General features: G+C 36.8%; 2 protein-coding genes across 4 annotated transcripts in view; one reads left to right on the top strand and one right to left on the bottom strand.

The window, feature by feature from the left end:
- Positions 1 to 6200, top strand: part of eps8l2 (EPS8 like 2) — a 54787-nt gene extending 48587 nt beyond the window's left edge. For all 3 annotated transcript variants that reach the window (XM_058767970.1, XM_058767969.1, XM_058767968.1), the window contains 6 exons: positions 131 to 236; positions 538 to 687; positions 778 to 826; positions 935 to 1112; positions 4392 to 4524; positions 4606 to 6200. In XM_058767970.1, the coding sequence (XP_058623953.1) occupies positions 131 to 236; positions 538 to 687; positions 778 to 826; positions 935 to 1112; positions 4392 to 4524; positions 4606 to 4677 (688 nt within the window). In that variant the 3' untranslated portion in view covers positions 4678 to 6200. The remainder of the gene's footprint in view (positions 1 to 130; positions 237 to 537; positions 688 to 777; positions 827 to 934; positions 1113 to 4391; positions 4525 to 4605) is intronic.
- On the bottom strand, positions 6022 to 22284 carry fads2 (fatty acid desaturase 2). Its single transcript, XM_058767971.1, has 13 exons — positions 22151 to 22284; positions 20956 to 21200; positions 19827 to 19937; positions 17902 to 18099; positions 17532 to 17633; positions 12487 to 12612; positions 12343 to 12403; positions 10084 to 10160; positions 9878 to 9975; positions 8966 to 9062; positions 8808 to 8887; positions 8598 to 8723; positions 6022 to 6611 (listed from the first exon to the last, which is right to left on the bottom strand). Exons 2-13 carry the CDS (start codon positions 21160 to 21162, stop codon positions 6560 to 6562), a joined length of 1335 nt encoding a protein of 444 aa, XP_058623954.1. The 5' UTR covers positions 21163 to 21200; positions 22151 to 22284; the 3' UTR covers positions 6022 to 6559.
- Between the last annotated feature and the right edge of the window lie 52 nt (positions 22285 to 22336).

Raw genomic sequence — 22336 nt, forward strand, 5'->3', positions numbered from 1 at the left:
ATAGTTCTGAAATCATTGTGATAACTTGCCTCTTTCAGTATGATAGTAATGGTAAAGGGAATGCTGAATGACTTCCGCTCCGTGTGAAGATTTCTTTCTGATCAGCTTGTTGCGCTCATGTTTTTTCCAGGTCTTTCTCAACGTCTCCCCCTTCTCGCAAGTATGCAAAGATCCGCTACCACTTCGTGGCGCGTAATGTAAACGAGCTGTCGGTGCTTCAGGACGAAATTCTGGAGGTATGAAGACTGTGAAAAGTCACGTTTAACATCTCAAGTGCTTCTCAAAGACAGCAATGAGCTCCAATGGAGTTTTCACTCAAGTTTCCTCTCAAATTAGCCTCAAATTGGGTCAACAAACCAAAGTCTCAAAAGTCAGAGATCTCATTATGAACTCTAACATTTCTTATCAAATTCCCAAAAGATGAGCTGATCTTAGCTGCTATGCACATTCATTTGACAAAAAGCACTTGCAAAATTTGGTGCAATACAAGTTGTGATGAGTTGTGTTCTGAAGGAACTGATGGTTGTGTGTTTTAAGGTGTTGGAGGATGATAAGCAGTGGTGGAAGTTGAGGAACCGAAGCGGACAGGCGGGATACGTGCCCTATAACATCCTGGATGTGGTAAAACTGGAGGACCCTCAAACTATGATTGACCCGCCATACAGTCCAGGAATACCTTACAGTCAGGTAAACACATTTACACAGTAAAACAGCTGAAAAACAAGCCATTTTTGATCTTTAAAAATACTAATGAATCTTATTTTGTCTCTCACGCAGCCATACCGAGGACAGTCGCCCTCCAGCTCACAGGGCAGTGACAAAGACAGTGAGTTCGAGACAAATATACGAGATAAATAAGATCAGAACCTGTCAGGCAGGATCAGAGTACATCTGAACGTGTGTATTTAACACGTTTCTTCATCACTGTCCTCAGGTCACTTTTACCAGATGGATAAAGTGAACGATGAGCTGCTCATGTTGATCAGCGGAAATAAGGTTCAACAGCCCACGAGGAACTTTAAGGTGGTGCGTCAGTCTACCGTCCCGCTGGCCTTTGACTCCAGCCCGGCCGAGGTCACCACCTGGCTCAATGCCAAGGGCTTCTCCAAACCGTGAGTCAAATAAAATGTTTTTATAGAGAACTCCTTAAGTCTTCTGAACTGTGTATTAACATAAAACTAGAATTTATTTATTTATTTTTTACTGAGAACACAATCTTAAATTATAAAATAAAAAAATGTGTTTTACTGAGAACTTAGTAAAAATGCATTAGAATTAAAATAAATAATTTAATGAAAACAGAAGCCTTCTAAACTATGAAAAATATTCAGATAAAATAAAAATAATGTATTTACTGAGAATTCATCAAGCTTCTTAACTATAAAGAATTTATTAAAATAAAATAGAAATATATATTTTTAAGTACTCATTAAACCTTCTAATAAAACATATTAGTAGGTTTATTTTATTTTATTTATTTTAACATAAAAATGTTAAAATAAAATTAAAATAATGTATTTACTGAGAATTCATCAAGCCCTCTAAACTATAAAGAATACCGTATTGACCCGAATATAAGACGATGTTTTTTTTCTTGGAAATACATCTGAAAAAAGCGGTCGTCTTATTTTCGATGTCTAGACTTTGACATGTCAGTAATATACCCACAACAATAGGTGGCGCCAAAAACGCATAAAACGAGTGTGCCATGAAATAATGTAATGTGTGTTGTAATAATGTCAGAAGATCGCGAGTGAAAACAAAAGAAAAAGAAAAGCTTACAGCTGCTGGAGTCGTGACTGTCATGTTAGCCTGATCTGATGGGAACAAACTTCCTCTGTAAGTGATTTTAAAACATAAGACCGTACCCAGATATGAAAACTACAATAATATTTCACTTCTACTGTTAATAACATTTTGGTAGACTATGAGATGGATAGCCCAAATGTTATATAATTCAGATGGGCTACCTGTTTTCAATGGTATATCAAAAAGTGTATATTTTTCAATGTCATTGTTGGTACATTTTACCAGTATTTACCATACTTTCAAAACAAAAATTAAAATAGGAGAAAAACAGAGAAAAAAACAAACAAGATTTGGGTTTCAAAAAGCCTTTTTCCAAAAGGTACATCTGGAAAAAGGGGGGTCGTCTTATATTCGGGACAATACGGTATATTAAAATACATACAATTTAATTTTACTAAGACCTCATTAAGGCTACTAAACTATGAAAAATGTTAAAAATAAAATCGTATTTTTATTGAGAACTCATTAATCCTAAATAATAAGAAACATTTAAAATATAAAGTTTATTTTTACTGAGAACCCAAAGCCTTTTCAATGATAAAGAATTCATCAAAATAAAATACTTTACTAACTTAAGCCTTATATACTGTGAAATATTTATTATATTATCTTTAAACCTGTGAAAAATGTATTAAAATAAGTTTTTACTGAAAACTCAAGCATTCTTAACTGAAAAAAATTATTACAATATTTTATATACATACATACATACAGTGCCATCCAAAAGTATTGGAACAGTAAAGGCAAAATTGCTCTGTTGGCTGTAGAGTCAAGACATTTACAAATATGATGAAAAGATGAATATGAGACAAAACTACAGAATGTCACATTTTATTATTGGGTGATTCAACACATAGATGTTTTACCAGCTAAGAAGTTCTTCACTTTTAGAGTTTCATCCCTGTATCTGATGTGAGCATAAGTATTGGAACAGTGATCAGCTGTGACCTGTTGCATTAATTCTTCAGATATTAAAAGCAGGGAATGTGTCGTATCAGTTATATCCATTACTTCTGCATTCTGAATTCTGCATTCGATGATGACACACACAAACCAGGATGAAGATGAGGGAGCTGACTTTGAGAGAAAAGCAAGCAATTTTGGATGCTAAAAGAAAAGAGGAAGTCAATTAGAGCTCTAGCAAAAACAAAGGTCATGGAGAAATCAAAGAGTTTGGAAACCACCAGCAACCAACAACGACCTGATCGGCTGAGAAAACAACAGTAGTTGATGACAGACAAATCATAAAAGCTGTGAAGATGAATCCTAAAAGACGTGTCTGTATCACCAACAACTTCCAGAAAGCTGTGGTGATGCTCTGACAATCTACTGTCCTCAGGAGACTTTGACACAGAATAACAGAGGCTACACAGCAAGATACAAACCTCTGACCAGCTCCAAAAATAGAAAGGCAAGATTAGAGTTTGCAAAAAAGCACAAAGGTGAGCCAGAAGAGTTTTGGAACTGTGTTTATGGACCGATGAGACAAAGATGAACCTTTATCTAAGTGATGGGAAAGCAAAAATGTGGAGAAAAAAAGGGAACTGCAATGATCCCAAGCATACAGCCTCATCTGTAAAGCATGGTGGAGGTGGTGTCATGGCTGCCTCTGGAACAGACCCTCTCAACTTTACTGATGACTTAATGTATGATGACAGTAGCAGAATGAATCTGGAAGGGTACAAAACCATCTTGCCTACCAATATTCAAGAAAATGCCACCAGATTAATTGGGAAGTGCTTCATATTGCATCAGGACAATGACCCAAAACACCCTGCCAGTTCAGTCAAGGAGTTTATCAGGGCAAAGAAATGGAAAGTCTTAGATTGCCCAAGTCAATCTCCAGATTTAAATCCGATTGAACATGAATTTCAGCTGAAGAGGAGAGTAAAGGCAGAAACTCCCCAAAACAAGCAACAATTGGAACTGGCTGCATTAAAGGCTGGGAAAAGTATTTCAAAGGATGAGACCAAGAGTCTGGTGATGTCTATGGGTCCCAGACTCACTGCTGTGATTGTGTGCAAGGGATCTGCAACTAAATAATAGCTTTTAATCTTTTATATCTGCCTTATGTTCAACTGTCCCAATACTTATGCTCACATCAAGTCTAAAAGGGCTGTTCTTTTTAGTTGGTAAAAACATATAAGTGTTGAAACGGCTAATAATAAAATGTGACATTCTGTAGTTTTGTCTCATATTCATCTTTTCATCATATTTGCAAATGTCTTGACTCCACAGCCAACAGAGCAATTTTGTCTTTACTGTTCCAATACTTTTGGAGGGCACTGTATATGTATATGTATGTATATATATATATATATATATATATATATTTTATTTATTTATTTTCCCTGAGAACTCATTAAACCTTCTAAACTATTACAAATTTCTTAAAATAAAATGTTCATATTTACTAAGAACTCATAAAGCCTTCTAAACTTTTAAAGATTTGTTAAAATAAAAATATGAGTGATAGCAAACAAAATGTAAATAAAAAAAAAAATTAAAAAAAGAAGACCCCATGAAATGCAAAAAGTAACAAATGTTGAGAAATGAGTCTGTGCCATGTGTCTGTCTATCAGGACAGTGGAGCGTCTGGGCATCCTGACCGGCGCTCAGCTCTTCTCTCTGAATAAAGATCATCTGAAGACTGTGTGTGGAGACGAGGGATCTCGCGTCTACAGCCAGATCACCGTCCAGAAATCACAACTAGAGGTCAGTGACACTTCACACACAGATTGCACTCAGCACCACAGAACTCTTCTCATTTGTCTTTTCTCTGTCTCTCTCCATCAGAAGAGTCGAGGAGATACGGAATTACAGGAGATTCTGAATAAACAGCAAGAGAAAATATCATCTGCCCCCTAAACACACTCACACAGACTGTCAATCAGTAACCGTCAACCAAACCCACCAATGAAGTTCTGCCACACCGTCGACCAAATGTCTAATCCAATATATTTTTTAATTGTATATTTATTGTTGGTGCTTTTTATTATTAGTGTATGTACGGACCTTGTTCATGCTGGAAAATACTAGTAAACTTATACTACTCTCTACTGCATGAAAACAATGTATGGGTGAATCTCATGAAAACATGTACAGGTCATGCTTCAAAATTAAAAGAAAAATTATGAACGATAAAAATCAAAGACCATTAACATTTTTTTGCGTTTTCATGTCATTTTAACCACTATTGCTCAAAGTAGACTTTTTTTCTTTAGAGTTTTTATGTAATTCTCAATGATTAAAAAAAATTATAGCAGTACAGTGACTTGTCACCTCAAAATCAAAAGAAAAATGACTATTTTAGGACCTTTTTGTTATTTTTGCATTTCCGTGACATTTTATCCACAAATGCACACATTTTGAGTTTGTTATTTTTGATGATTCCTGTTTTAAGCTGAGGTGAAATGCAATATGTGACCCTGGATGACAAAACCAGTCTTAAGTGTCAATTTTTTCGAAATTGAGATTTATACATTTATACATATTTTCCATTGACGTATGGTTTGTTAGGATCTGACAATATTTGGCCGAGATACAACAATATGAATATCTGGAATCTGAGGGTGCAAAAAAATCTAAATATTGAGAAAATTGCCTTTAAAGTTGTCCAAATGAAGTTCTTAGCAATGCATATTACTAATCAAAAAGTAAGTTTTGATACATTTACGGTAAGAAATTTACAAAATATCTTCATGGAACATGATCTTTACTGAATATCCTAATGATTTTTGGCATAAAAGAAAAATCGACAATTTTGACCCATACAATGTATTTTTGACTATTGCTACAAATATACCCCAGCGACTTAAGACTGGTTTTGTGGTCCAGGGTCACATATGTATAGTGCAAAAATAAAAATTGAAGCAGTGTAGTGGTTCAATGTGACCAGTACATGTTGACAGGTGAGATTCGCCCGTGTCCATAAGACAGAGTGAGCAGAGTGAATGGTTTCTGGGGTTTGATGTATGATTGCATCTGTGACGGTGGTTTTTGAAAGAAACAAATGTAAATAATGTGCTAAATTCAGTTGCATCATGCATGTTCCGAAGCTGATCGTTATGTCGAATGAATGACGCGAGAACAGTACATTTATCAGCTGGATTCATGCACGTCTTTTTTTATTTGTATGAAGGGCATTTAGAGACTTTGATCTTACAGTATGTGGTTTAATCACAATAGAGACGCTTTAAAAAGACACACAGATGAGATTTAATCAGTTTAATCGGATACCAAGAGTAGGAAATAAAATTAAATGTAATATTAAACCAGAAGTACAACCTCTTAGTATTATCCTCTGCTAGTTTCTCCAAATGTTATTTATATATAAAAAAAAACAAATCACTGTATTGTAAATTTCAGAAATAAAGTGACTACTAAAAAGATTGTGCCTCAGAAATTACCCTCAAAATATTCAATGCATCTAGCGACTATGCAAATCTAAAATTCAGCGATTGTAATCCAGCAATCACACAACTTCCAGGTACATCCGTGCACGTTCTTGTACCTTCAGATACGTCCTTTATTAGGAGCGAGACGCATACATCTCTGATCAGTCTCTTTAAAACACATTCCACAATTACCCTTCAAATACCAAAAACAAAAGTGCTACGTGTCATTTTAGCAATCTGATTGACGTTTTTTTTAGTTACAATACTTTTTATCGTCTAGTCTGCAACATGCTTCCTCTGATTGGTGGATTCTGCTCAGCTTTTCATTTTTGAATGCAAACAGAACAGAGGTTTTATTTGTTGAGGTATGCATCCAGCCAGATTTCTCCAGATTTTTCCAAAGACCTGAGAGGAGAGTAATGGTACGGTTAGTGCTGAAACATCTGCCAGTATACACGCACAAAATATGAATCATTCATATATATACACACTTCACAATCCAATCAATTCCCAAATGCATAGAATCAACACCCACTCTATGTACTTCCCTTGTTTCCCTCAGTAAATGTCTTATAAATGTCTAACCTAACCCTGACCCACATTGGTTTCCATGCAATCTGCAAGCAAGCATCTAACTAATTAAATACTGTAGGGCTGTCACAACTCCTCGATTAAAAAAAAAAAAAAATATCCTTGATTGCATTATGTCCCTGTTGATTAACAGGCAAAATACCGGAAGTGGCCGATGAGAATCAATGAAAAGCACAAAATATTGAGTTGCTTAATGTTCATCTGAAAGCAATGTGCACCGTTCGGTCAGATTTGTAAAGCAAATCATTTATAAACTCAGGCCAACACTGGAGAATATATATTATTATCTTTCTAAATGCTAACTGTTCATCACAACTTCAAAATAAAATAAACTCTCGCTCTGAGTTTGCATGTTTTGATGTCTACATGTTCCTGACAGTGTCTGTAGCACTTCTATCATAAAGAAGTGAACAAATATTAAAGATTAAGTGGACATTTGAATTAAATGTTAAATCAATATTAAACAAGGATTAGATATAAAATAATTGTCAGGATGTTGGCGCCCTCTGCAGTCGATATAATACATAATGCACATAAATTAGGATTATATTGTTTTATTACATTATGTATTTTAACTGTTTTGTTCAATAAAGTCTTTGTTCACAAAAAAAGATCTGATTTCTCAATTAATCATCAGAATAATCAACCGATTACTTGATTACCAAAATAATTGTTAGTGACAGCCCTAAAATACCGACACTATGAAAAACACTAAAGATTAATTTAAAAACAGAAAACCCTATTATAGCTTGTCAGACACCTGGGTTATTATAGTTAACTAAAAAAAAAAAATTGTTACTTGAAATAAATTAAACTTCAATAAAACACTGTATACTAAAATAACTAAAACAAATAAAAAATAATACAAACTATATAGATTTTTAAAAATTATAATAAATAAAATAAGTGACCCATAAAATTACTTTTAACTCAAAATATTAGTAGAAAAAAATAAACACTTTCAGGGACTTAAAACAAAATGTGAGAAATGTATTAATTCCTATCTTTTTTATTGTGTTAATTTGATCCACATATTTTTGTTAAAAATTAGCTACACACACACACACACACACATATATATATACATATATGTGTGTGTGTGTGTATATGTGTGTGTATATACTGTATAGTCATGACTTGTAGTGGCTGTTTGAACATTGACGTGCAAATAACTACACACATCATTTGTTCTTTGAATAATAGTATTTTTTGCTATTTGTACCTCCTCTGCTTGTCTTTTTCTCAAACTCTTGTGAGTGTCAAATGGGTTTCTCATGCTTCTTTTCAGTGGAGCAACAGTCTAGTAACTGAGATCCAAAAAAAAAACTAACAAGCATTGACAGATTTCTCAATCTCAATTTCAAGTAAACTTTAAGTCACAAATTTGTTAAATTCTCATGTATTTAATATTTTAGTGTTTGACAAGCTACAATAAGAGTTTTTTGGTTTTTACCCGACTCTTTAGCGTTTTTCAAAATGTTGATTTTTGGCAAACTGGAGGGAAACCAATGCGGGTCAGTAAGACCCAAACACAAAGTCACAACAAAATGTGTGCAGCCTTTCCAAAATGTGTCGAAACTTTGCATGCACATTCATTAACCCTAAATGAGAAATTCACCAAATTTCAAGAAAAAATAAACAGGTTAAGGAGTATTTCAAGCAACTTAAAAAAATAAAGTGACCCCAACCACAACAGAAGGTTAAACTGGTTGTCAATGTTGTTTCATGTTATATAGGAATAGTTTGGAGCAAAAGTTTATTTTGAAGGTGAAACCATGAGATTTCAGGTGCGTGTCATACCTGACGATGTCCGCAAAGGCCCCATACAAGCTCTTCTCTTGGTACTTGACTCCGTATTTGTCACACAACGCTCGCACGTGTGGAGCGGCACGCCAGTAATTGTGCCGAGGCATTGTGGGAAAGAGACTGGGACAAGAACAAAGCACAGTTGTGAAATGCAGAAGAAAAACTGAAGCCATTTTGCACTGAAACTACTTCTGTTTTTCTTACTGGTGCTCGATCTGAAAGTTCAGGTGTCCGCTGAACCAGTCGTTGAAGGAGGATTGCTCGATGTTACAGGTTGCAACCAGCTGAAATGACAGAAACGCATAGAATTGGCATGCTAGAAAGACTTAAACCCAGTGCGGCTGTGACGGCCCAGAATGTACCTGCATGCTAAGCCAGTCTTGGTGTTTCTCGTAGTCGATGTTCATGGGGATGTGGCTCATCTGGGTCACCCACACAAACCAGTGACTCTCCATGAACCTGCGGCCCACATTCACACCACAATCATGTGACTTCACCCGAATCAGAATCTCAAACTCATTTTTGTGAAAACTTTACATTGTGTTACACAGAAAAAAAGAGTGCTGTCAAACGATTAATCGCGATTAATCGCATACAAAATAAAAGTTTGTTTACATAATATATGTGTGTATACTGTGTATATTTATTATGTATATATAAATACACATGTGCATGTATATATTTAAGAAAAATGTTACATTTATATATTAAATATGACTATATATGATACAATTATATGAATATAAATATATACACATGTAAATATTTTCAAAATATATGCTGTATGTGTGTCTTTATATATGCATAATAAATATACACAGTACACACATATGTAAACAAAAACTTATTTTGAATGCGATTAATCGCGACTAAAAAAATACAATATTAACTATAAATCATTTATAGCAATTGGTGGCGCAATAATCGTTAGCTACGTTTACGTGTAACCTAATAATGTTGCTAATTGGATTGATGGCTCAATCAGATTGAAATGCCTTCATGCAAACACCTCAATCAATCCAACTGAGCTTGAACCAAATGAAATTGATCAGATTGTATGGGGTGGTGTAGGGTTGTGCCGACAGACGATAGTATCATGTAGTATCATAGTAACACGCTCACATCTTTCTCTCTCTCTCTAACTCCCTCTGGCACAAACAAAGCAGTGTGTAAAAGTAAAACCGTAGTGATTTGACTTATATCGTGACTTATATATTCAATTGAAAATAAACTTGTTTAAAGCTGAAGTAGTAGATGAAATGATATTTTTGTACCTTATGAAATTAAACAGAATCACGGACCAGAACACACCGTAGAACTGCGTGTAACACAGGAAGTATCGAACGTAGTAACTTATACACCACAGGAGGTCCTAAAAGAGATAAGACAAAAAGAGATAAGATAAGGGCAGAGAAAGATCTGTAAAATCACATTCACCTGCATAAACATGGCGAGAGTCAAAGCGATCATAGTAACCTACCACCCAGAGACCATGGGAGATCATATTGTGAAAGATCTGGAACTGGAAAAACACCGGAATGAGCAGTGGAGGTCCAACTGAGAAACAACGACAGAAAAAGGTGTTAAACATCAAGCCTGGTTGATGGTTTATAACTCGTCCTACAGGATGGAAGTGATGAGATATCATAATCTGCACATAATCAGACATTTTGCGATAATTTTAAGAATAAATTTGCAAAAAAGACATGATATGAGATGGGACTCTTAATGATAACGGAACACATTGTAAAATGATTAATATATGGCAAAATATTTAATAAACATTTAAGGTTTGGTTAATATGATATTAGATTATTTAAATTTTAAAAAAATATTGTATATATATTATTGTAATAACATATACAAAAAATATATATGCAGTGTTGGGGAAAGTTACTTTTAAAATTAATGCTTTACAATATTGCGTTACTCCCTAAAAAAGTAACTAATTACGTTACTTACTTTTTAATTAAAGTAATGCATTACGTTACTTTTGAGTTACTTTTTAAATTTGGGCAGGGCTTGCTTGTTTGTTTTTAATTTCACACCAAAAGTGAAATGAATACACCTCTGGCTGAAGGAAATGTAAATTCACGTCTGTACAGTAGAGGGCGCAGCTCAAACAAATTCCACATAGAATATGACGCAGGAGAAGAAAAATCAACACTATTCAACAATAACAAAAATGAAACATAAATGTGTCATTTTTGCTTATTAGTATGGTTGAATTGGATCATCGAAAGTCAGTAGCAAAGACATCGACTAATAAAATGGGATTAAATACATAAATTATATTTGTCTTAACATATTTAATTACTGCAGGTTTGTATAAAATTCTGAGTTTGCATTTGACTGCTTTTATTAATTTTGAGGAATACTGTCTGGTCACAGTGAATAGGTGAGATGAGTAAATGCATGTTCACATTTAGTGAAGTAACATCATGTTTACGCAGCGCACGCAACGCCTCTGCACTCACTCCTGATTTCTCTCAACATGGCAACACGAGAGCTGTCAGACATGGTACATTTGAAAAAGTAACTCAGATAATTACTTCTAAATGAAAAAGTAATGCGTTACTTTATTAGTTATTACTTTAAAAAAGTAATCTGATTACGTAACTCGCATTACTTGTAATGCATTACCGCCAACAGTATACAGTGGTGTAAAAATTGTTGGCCCCCTTCCTGATTTTTTTATTTTTTGCATGTTTGTCACACTTTAATGTTTCAGATCATCAAACAAATTTAAATATTAATCAAATATAACATGAGCTGATGCAAACTTGGGTTCTGCAGCAGGACAATGATCCAAAACACACCAGCAAGTCCACCTCTGAATGGCTGAAGATAAACAAAATGAAGACTTTGGAGTGGCCAAGTCAAAGTCCTGACCTGAATCCTATTGAGATGCTGTGGCATGACCTTAAAAAGGCGATTCATGCTTCAAAACCCTACAATGTGGCTGAATTAAAACAATTCTGCAAAGAAGAGTGGGCCAAAATTCCTCCACAGCGATGTGAAAGACTCATTGCCAGTTATCGCAAACGCTTGATTGCAGTTGTTGCTGCAAAGGGTGGCACAACCAGTTATTAGGTTTAGGGGGCAAGCACTTTTTCACACAGGGCCGTGTGGGTTTAGATTTTGTTTTCCCTTCATAATAAAAAACTTCATTTAAAAACTGCATGTTGTGTTTACTTGTGTTATCTTTGATTAATATTTAAATTTGTTTGATGATCTGAAACATTAAAGTGTGACAAACATGCAAAAAAATTTAAAATCAGGAAGGGGGCCAAAAATGTTTCACACCACTGTGTATGTATATATATGTATATATGTGTACACACACACATATACACTCACACACATACATATACAGTATATGTAATTTAATATTATTATGATATATAAATATTTTTAAATAGTATTATAACATTAATATATATTATAAAATGCCACTGAAGGCCAATACAAATTATTGATTAAAATAACTTATATAAACACATTTATATTATATAATATTATATTGTAAATTGTACGTAAATAAATTACAATTTCTATTTATAAGTGTTACATTTCTATTTATATAAATTACCGTACCGTACCAAGACAAACTTCAGTGTATCAAGTAGGATTTTATTTCATTCTTATTTATTTTCATTAGGATCCTTTACGATCCAAATTATGATATAAATTCCAGTAGGAATCTTGTAAACATTCCTGTGGCCATAAACTGACTTACTGAAGAAGAAGTACTTGTGCTGATGGTTGTAAGGCAGATTCTTGATCTTTTTAACACCGTACTGTAGTAAAGACAGACAGAAAGAGTCCAATCAGATCCGATTGAGTATTTCCTGTATGTGTCATGTGGGTGGTGTGTTCGTACCTCCACAGGCTGCACCTTTCCCACTACAAACATATTGAGCATGTTGACGTCCGGGTCCTTCTTGAACACGTTGGGTTTAGCGTGATGCTGGAAGTGGCGATGGTTCCACCATTCCGCAGACGCTCCCTGACGATGGACGCGAACAAAACACAAAAACATCAAACACACGAACAGGTCCAAACAGGTTTCTAACTGAAACTCTGACAAATGTAGATGTTTTGTATGCAGCAACTTTCATGACCATACAAAGAACACTCCTCATGTGAAAGCACATGGCAGACTCAAGCTTGTCGTTAGCATGATGCTAAGCTAACAATGTGACACTTCTAAGTAGCATAAACTGTATCAAAAGTAAGAGCATTTTTGAGCTCAATTTTAATGTTTTTCTTTTGGTTTTGAGTGAATTATATTTACCTTATTGAATATAATTGTTTACATGTGCAGATGTAATCAAGCTAATGCACGGTTTTGCTTAGTCAAGCTACAGCATATTTATGTTGTAAAATGCACTGCGCAGTGTGTAATTGAGTGGATTAAATACACGTCGCATATCACCTCTGTCAAATGTAGGCTGATTGACGTTTATACATGCTGGACGAAGTTGAGCTACAATGACATTACCTACGTCTGCTAGGACGACTTCGCAAAAAAACAAAAAACAAACAGATTAAAATTTTTTACCAAAGCCAAAACTGAAATTGCATTTTTAGGGTGTGTTCACACTTGTCATGTTTGGTTAGATTAAAACGAACTCTGGTGCGATTGCTCTGTTAGTATGGTTCATTTGCGCAAGTGTGAACGGGTGCGCACCAAACAAGCGGACCGAGACCGCTAAAAAGATGCGTTTCGTTCCGCTTCCAAATGAACTCTGGTGCAGTTCGAATGAAATATGAATGTAACACGGATCAAATAATTCTGAACGAACCAAAAACAGAAAGTAATGACAAGATGCGCCGCTATGCGACATGATTTGACGACGCTGAATGAGCGGTGTTTCCAAAGCGTGAAAATGGGCAGAGGGCAAACATGGAGCAACAAGAAGGTAAAGTGCCTTTTATGAGCTCTTTGTGAGTTCGCAGGTGGAAAAAATTAAATCATATGTACATGTAACAATGAGTACACGTAGTTCAGCAGATGGCATTAGTGTATTAGACTTAAAGCGACGCTGAGTGCTTTGGATATCATACACCGATCGGTCTGCGCAGTGCCGCTTTAAGTCGAATACACCGATTGTTTGGGGTGTTCGATAAGTCCCGTCAAGAAATATACGTCATTCATCCTGACCAATCAGGTTGTGAACGTATGGCTATGCCTTTAGGTTCTGTAACTTTAAGTTTGCTGTCAAAAATGCCAGTGTGAACGTAAAGTGTACCAAATGTATCTTTTCTTGTAATCTTATCTTGTTCCACTGAACACGTTATGCGTTATGAATGGATGTTTTTGACTTGTTTTTTTAGTATCTCACACCAAGTATTTAAGGTGCTGTGTCAAGTTCAACTTTTAAAAGGCATCTCAAAATTCTGCCTTCTTTTCCGGGTGGATGCCATTGTTTGGCATTTCGAGATTTTGCGCCAAGGTTTCGAAACATTGTGTGAAGTTCATCTTTAAAACCCATGGCTAAGAAATGCCTACATTCTTTACCAGGTGGATACTATTGTTTGACATTTTGCATTTTAACTTTTAAAAACAATGCAAAACATTGCTATAAATGGAAATCTTTGACTCACCGGTATTTCAGTGTCTCACGCTATGGTCTTAAGACGCTGTGGGAAGTTTGAGTTTTAAAACTGCCTCGAAATCCTGCCTTCTTCCCCAGTTGGATACTATTGTTCAACGTTTCATAATTTTGCTTTTAAAAAAAATGCTAAAAGGTCTTTATGAATATGTCTTTATGTCTCGCGCCACGGTTTTAAGACGCTATGTGAAGTTCAACTACAAAAAAAAAAAAGTGTGTCTCGAAACCCTGTCTTTTTCAGGTGAAAGCCAATGTTGAATGTTTTGCAGATTTGTGAAACGCTGAACAATAGTATCTACCTGGAAATTTGCACTGGGTAGAATGTTTACAAATGTGTATTGGGTATAATGTTTAAAAAAATAAATAAAATAAAACCTCAGATCTCTTTGACTCGCTGCTTTTTCAGTGTCTCATGGCACATTAAGACACGCTTTGAGGTTTTGTGTTTTTTTTTTTTGCGTCCTTCAAAAAATTTGCAATGTTTCATTATGAAGAGAAGTCTTTGACTGTTCAGTGTCTCGCGGCAAGTTTTAAAGATGTCTAAAAATCCTGCTTTTGTAACATGTATGGCCGGACACAGAGGTGAGTGATGAAACGAGAGTTTATTGAACAGGTAGTGGTAAAAGCAGATTGATCTTGAGACGTAAGGTGAGAGCGTGAGATCCGAGGTGAGCACCGATAGGTGCGAATGAGAGTGATACCGAATTCCACAGATTTGCGGGGCGGACGAGATGAGGGAATCCACAGGATGCACACGGAACTTGGAAACAGACGATCTGGGAGGAGAGGAGGACACAAGGAGCAGAGACAGGAGGTAAGGCATAAAGGGTAAGTAACTTTGAAAGGCGAATACTCAGCGAGTAGGTCTTGGAAGTTGAGTCCACGTAGTGTTTACTTATGAGATCGGAACCTGAGTGAACTGTGGCATGTGCTTTTATGCTGTGGCTAAGTGGCTGTGGTGATTGGGAGCAGGTGATTAGGATTCAGGTGAGGGTGCTCAGTGATGACGAGGTGAAGAGTTCCAGACGGATCCGTGACAGTACCTCCAGGGGGTGGGTGCCCTGGAAGCCGGTGCAGGACAGGGATACAGGGGAGGCATCCAGGGCGGAACAGGAGACTCTGGGAGGCGATGGCGGGTCAGGGGACTCCAGCGGCCATGCGGGTCAGGGAGCTTGGGAGGCCATGGCGGATCCGTGGACTCGGGCGGCCATGGCGGAGCAGGGAGCTTGGGAGGCCATGGCGGAGCCGTGGACTCAGGCGGCCTCGACCTTCCAGGAGGCCATGATTGAGAAGCCATAGTGGCCCTGACCAAGGTCCCGAGTATGGCCACTATGGCTATCAGGACCACGGGTATATAGCCGCCCCCCCCAAATTTTTTGTGATGAGATTAGGGACCTTCAGCCTCTGGAAGGAATCTGGTGGGCGCTCGGGCAGTGCGGACTCTTGGTGGCGCTTGGGCAGCGCGGAACTGGACGGAACCAGCGGAGACTCTTGAGGGTGCTCTGGAAGCGTGAACACTTGGGGGCGCTCTGGAAGAGTGGAACTGGATGGAACCAGCGGAGACACAGGGAGGAGCTGGACGGGACCAGCGGAGACACAGGGAGGAGCTGGACGGGACCAGCGGAGACACAGGGAGGAGCTGGCACTGGCGGGCACTTGCGAGGAGCTGGCACAGGCGGGCACTTGCGAGGAGCTGGCACAGGCGGGCACTTGCGAGGAGCTGGCACAGGCGGGCACTTGCGAGGAGCTGGCACTGGTGGGTATGACATCCCCTCATACTCCACCAAAATTCCTAAAGGTACATAAGCCTCCGTCGGCGGGCTTGCCATACTCCGTGGCGGCGGGCATGGGTGAGCCGTGAACGGCGTCCGGAATTTCCCCGCGAACGGTGGGTTTGGGAGATCCGCCCATGGCTGTCGATCCTTCGCCGCGATCGGCGGCGGGCTTGGCAGCCGAACCGGCCTGAGGTTTGCCCAGTGGGCCGGGACCCGCCGCAGACGGCGGTGGCCCGGAATCAGCAGTGGCAGGCTGGTGCGGGCGACGACTTCCATCTTCGGATTCGGTTCCGATCTTTTGTAACATGTATGGTTGGACACAGAGGTGAGTGATGAAACGAGTTTATTGAACAGGTAGTGGTAAAAGCAGATTGATCTTGAGACGTAAGGTGAGAGGGTGAGATCCGAGGTGAGCACCGATAGGTGAGAATGAGAGTGATACTGAATTCCACAGATTTGCGGGGAGGACGAGATGAGGGAATCCACAGGATGCACACGGAACTTGGAGACAGACGATCTGGGAGGAGAGGAGGACACAAGGAGCAGAGACAGGAGGTAAGGCATAAAGGGTAAGTAACTTTGAAAGGCGAATACTCAGCGAGTAGGTCTTGGAAGTTGAGTCCACGTAGTGTTTACGTACGAGATCGGAACCTGAGTGAACTGTGGCATGTGCTTTTATGCTGTGGCTAAGTGGCTGTGGTGATTGGGAGCAGGTGATTAGGATTCAGGTGAGGGTGCTCAGTGATGACGAGGTGAAGAGTTCCAGACGGATCCGTGACAGCTTTCTTTTCTTTCGAATTTATATCTTGCAATCTTTTTTCTTAGAATTGCGAATTCATATATATATATATATATATATATATATATATGTAATTTGTCATTATTTGTCATTATGTCTGTTGTCAACAGCAAAAAAGTGTAATTTTAGAAAAGGGAAGATCAGTTGAACTTAGAATGACAGACAGACTTATTTAAAGATTTAAAGGTGTAAAAACAAAAAAGCTAAAAATAAATGTCTTGGAGGTTTTAAAAGCCGAGAAAACAGATCCAATCATTTCCCACAATGCAATAACCTGATAAGTTTCTTTGAATTGTAATTCCGTAAATTCCAGTCATCCCAATTTGAATTTCAACTCAACTTCATGGTCAGTTTGATTCAAATTCAAGTCGTTAACCGAATTTTGAATTTGACAAGTGCATTCTAACCAGAAATTCAACCAATGACTAAACAAACACTGTCATTTTGATTGTCAAATTTGTGATGCTCAGAACTGCTCACTAAATTAGATGCACATTACTGTTATAAACTATATTCAAAAAATGCTTGAAGTTTAGTGTTTTTGCTTCAAAAAATGTGTGAAATGTCATTATGAACAGAAGTCTTTGATTTGCGGCTTTTTCAGTGTCAGTGACATATTTTAAGATCAGTCAGGCCAAGTTTCTTCCAGTTAAAACAGACCAGACATACATTTTAGTCTAGTCTGTGAAACTGGGGTCTAATTTTTTAGTGAAGACTGGGCAGGATATGTTAGTACCTTCAGGTGTCCGATGACAAATTTGTGCACTAAGTGATTCCATCGAGAAGCTTTAAACACAGACAGATGACCAAAGTCATGCTGCAACCATCCAGCCTGCGACTATAGACAAACAAACGAAACAAACAAAAAACATGAACATTTACATTGTTGATTTTTGCATCAAGATGAAGTTCCCAGTTTTGGATGCTGGTGTGCTTTAGAGTTTTCTTGACTTTTCTTGCTTTTTACAAGAAAACTCTAAGAAAGCCAAGCTAGTAAAGGACACCAGCATCCAAAATGCAACAGATTTTGGTTACCAACACTGCTGTTTTTTTTTTTAAACACAGTTTAATGAAAATTGTGATTATATCAAGCGTGTCCGTCACACCTGTGCGGTAGCCAGTAAAACAGCAACGATGACTGTGTTGATCCAGCCGGTTCCAAAGTACCACACCAGCATCAGGGAGATGGCCTCCAGCAGCAGGATGTGAGCCAGGTGCAGGATGAAAAACAGAGGCTGGGTTTTGAAACACCCCTCAGCCTCCAGACGCTCACGAAGGGCTCGGAAATCCTCCACAAGAGCCCCCTGAGAGAAAACCAAGGTAAAATGACAACAAATACAGTCCTCTATGGCCACGTTAACACTGAGAAGGGAGTGACAATCGTATTTAAATGCAGGAGTGAATCAAATATCATGACCTGACATTTTTAAGGCGTGAATATACAGTAGTTGAATCATTTAGAAGAAGAGTGAAAGCTGAATTGGAGTGTGTGACTTGTGTCCTCGGGCAAAGGTTAATCTGAGCGCTGCATTGTGTTTTGAAATTTAGTGTCACACTTAAGTCTACGAGCTGTTATTTGGGTGTCTGGGAAATGGAAATACAGCCTGACAGTCATTCTGTGATGTGAAGGTCATGATCCAGAGCTCATAAAATACACAGTAGCTGTTTTCTGGAAACGCATTGTGCAGCACTTGCAGTATTGAATTGAGAACGCCTTTTAAACTGCAATACAATTCCTCCGTTTGAACTGATGTATGAAAAAGATGTAGAATTTGAATTAAAAGAAGTAGAATTAAAATTGAAAATGGAATACATTAACATTTATTCACTGAGCAGACACTTTTAAATTAGGAAAATCACAAAATATACTGTATGTATGGAAGCTCGTTTCTGCCACAAAATAAATAAATGAAAAAGGAATTACGAATTTTTATCTCACAATTCGGACTTTGTTTATCTCAATTTTGAGAAAAAACTCCCCATCAGAATTCAAGACATAGATGTGACCCTGGACCACAAAACCAGTCATAAGTGTCAATTTTTCGAAACTGAGATTTCTACATCATCTGAAAGTTGAATAAATAGGCTTTCCATTGATGTGTTTGTTAAGATCGGACAATATTTGGCCGAGATACAACTATTTGAAAATCTGGAATCTGAGGGTGCAAAAAAAATCTAAATACTGAGAAAATCACCTTTAAAGTTGTCCAAATTAAGTTCTTAGCTATGCATATTACTAATCAAAAATGAAGTTTTGATATATTTACGGTAGTAAATTCACTAAATATCTTCATGGAACATGATCTTTACTTAATATCCTAATGATTTTTGGCATAAAATAAAAATTGATCATTTTGACCCATACAGTGTATTTTTGGCTATTGCTACAAATATACCCCAGCGACTTAAGACTGGTTTTGTGCTCCAGGGTCACATATATGCTATAAATATGTCATTTAACAGCCAAAAAAAAAAAAAAAAAAAAAAAACCTGACAGGCTTATTTAAAGGTGTTAAAAAAAAACTTCCTGTGATTCAATTTCACATTCAGGAACTGAATTCTGAATTTGATAAGTGTATCATAACCAGAAAGGCAACAAATTCATGTGAATTCAGCTAGTGACTAAATATCTGGCATTTTAATTGTCAAATCTGTGACACTCAGAAAACTCAGAACTGCTCTCTAAATTAGATGCACATTATCCAGTATTTTTTGTATGTATATATATATATATATATATATATATATATATATATATATATATATATATTTTTTTTTTTTTTAATTTTAGATTTGGCACACCTTAAGATAATAACTTTTTACTCTAAATTCAAAGAACTGGCCCCTTGAATTTTCTCACTTCATATATTTCTTTGTCTTTTTCTATAGTAATTCATCATACATATTAATATACATCATCCAGATATACAGTATTTAGAGAATCACTGACTGAATATTTTACATTCACTACAAACAGGTTTTATTCATCTATTCTGTGTTGGTTAGTCTTCAGTTAAGTCTCTATACTCACATTTTTCTGGCGGTCTTGACTGGGTTCAGACGCCTCAAGCTCCCCGATTAACAGAGGCTTCATGTATTTCCTCACCAGCTGAAGGTCTGGATGAAACGCAGTAAACGCCTCCTGTCACACCAGATAAAACAAATTCAACACTGATAATCATCAACAATGATCATCATTCTATTCTTATCTGAATCAATTGCAATACTGAAACACACAACTGCTTTAATAAGTCACCTACCTAGACAGCATTACGTGACATTAGAAACACATGCCTAAAACCCCCCAGAATGCTGCCTAGTTTGTAACATTTGTTATATTTGAATTTTAATGCACATTAATATTTGCATGAGTAATTATTCACATTTACATTAACATAGCATTTTTTGCATGATGCCTACAAATTATTAAAACACTACGTTTTGCCATAATGTACAGAATTTCCACCACAGAACAACTGCACAGTAATTGAAACTTTTTATCTCATAACAATCTCATAATTTTATCTCATAATTTTTATCTCGGACATTGTTTCTTGCAATTAAGGAAAATTCTGAATTTTTCCTCACAATTCTGAGTTTTTTTGTCCTAATTCACAATTCTGACCTTTTTCTCATAGTTGCAAGTTTATACCTCACAACTGCAAATGATAAATTCCCAATTGTTAATTAACATCTCGTCTCAATTGCATGTTATAAACTCACAGTTGCAAATTAATATCTCACAATTCTGACAGTTTTCTCAGAATTGTGAGAGAAAAGTTTGCAATTACTTTTTTTATTTTTTCATTCAGTGGGCATTTTATTAAACATTTTAACCAAAGGTCTATGCAGCTCAGTAGGGTATGAGCCTTTGTTTAACAATAATAGAGTGTAAAAATATATATACATTATATAACATTTTTGGTCATGATGCCCAAAATGTTGTCTTGGCCGATTATGAGCCTGTTTTGCATCTGGTCTATACTTACTTAAGATATTATAGAATGATTTCAGCACAGTTTTTTTAACTATAAAGAAAAAAAAAAGGTGCCTACTGTAGGTAGATAGCTCACTAGGTTATGAGACACAGCCAATGTGATGTATATAAAAGTTCTTCCATGTTAAATGTACTGTAATTGTATTCATGCTAAGTGTTTTACCGAGGCATCTTCTCCAGCATAGTGTCCGATGATCCTCATTCCTCCGGGGTGTCTCTTCACCCACTGGCTCACATTATAAACCTTCCTTTCCACCACGATCCATTGATCTCCAGACTTAGTGTGTTTCTGCACCTCTTCCCAGGTGTACGTGCCGGACCTCCCATTGGTACCGGTGATCCGGTCCGTCTGCTGTCCTCCGCCACCCATCGCTGATCAAACTCTGACTGACTGCTGCTTACTTTGCACTGTAAGACCAAGTAACTCCGTGAAATATTTAATATTTTTTAAGAAAGTGACTCATTTTGTGCAAAACATTGTATTTGATGTTCACTTCTGCCATTATTTCATGTAAAAAAAAAAAAAAAAAAAAAAAAACATGCTTTAGAATATTTAGTCAGATAACCAAAGGGCGCAGTCTAAATAAATTTCATTTAAGTCTACATTGTTGTTAAAAAAAAAAAAAAAAAAAAAAAAAAAATTACGCATAATTCTCAAAAATGATGCCCAAAAAGCTGTCTAGGTAGGGAGCTCACTAGGTTAAGAGACACAGCCCATTGTTCAGGCATGACAGCTTCATATCCACACTGTAAAATGTTTTGTCAGGTAACTCAAAATGAGCTTTACATTTAAATGATTTTGTTCATTTATAGAATCAACCTGACAACATTAGGTTACACCAATGAAAGTCGTTTTAGAATCAGGCCAGGCTGAAATAGCACAGTTTTCATTTTTTGTTGGCTAGTAGACTGAAATACACCCCTTGTCTTTGTTTAGGAATGAGACAATGAATGCTCACGTAATCTCATTAATTATTCAAAGGAAATCAGAAGACTCCTGCTGAAATACACGTTAACATTACCGAGAGATTTTGATTGCTTCCTTATTTTGCGTTAGTCACAGCTGTCAATGCTTTTTTCTTTTCTTTTCTTTTCTTTTTTTTCACTTTGCATGACAAACTAACATGCAAACAAAGCAAGAATAAAAGCATTGCAAAAAACAACTCTATACACTTTTCAGAACTGGTTATTTGAACATTTCAAATGAATAAACTGTTAAATAATACACTGAAAATGAAAAATCGTCCTTTCTTTTCATTAAAGAAAATCAACTGTCAATGCATGTGTGCATCCATTATGTTACAAAACATTAGAAGAAAGAAAACGCATTGAGTTTAAACTTTCAATAATACACTCACCCTGTCTGCGACACTTTGATCACACACTCATAAGGTTTGTGTGTGATGAGAAAGAGAAGCGGATGTGAGGCTCATACTGTCTTATACACTCACTCTTCATCACTTGTACTTCTGATGAATTCCGAACAGATCATTCGAGCGCCACCGGCCAATCAGGGCGCGACTCTGAGCCAGTCTCGCGAACGA

The sequence above is a fragment of the Onychostoma macrolepis genome, chromosome 25 (assembly GCF_012432095.1).
Source record: "Onychostoma macrolepis isolate SWU-2019 chromosome 25, ASM1243209v1, whole genome shotgun sequence".
Lineage (NCBI taxonomy): Eukaryota > Metazoa > Chordata > Actinopteri > Cypriniformes > Cyprinidae > Onychostoma > Onychostoma macrolepis.

Coding starts and splice junctions, on each gene's coding strand:
- fads2 (XM_058767971.1), bottom strand. CDS start 21,162: ATGGGTGGCGGAGGACAGCAGACGGACCGGATCACCGGTACCAATGGG. Junction 9,063..9,877: donor ATTCTGTTTAATTTCATAAG/GTACAAAAATAT, acceptor TGTGGGCCGCAG/GTTCATGGAGAGTCACTGGT. Junction 8,888..8,965: donor AAGACTGGCTTAGCATGCAG/GTACATTCTGGG, acceptor CTGTCATTTCAG/CTGGTTGCAACCTGTAACAT.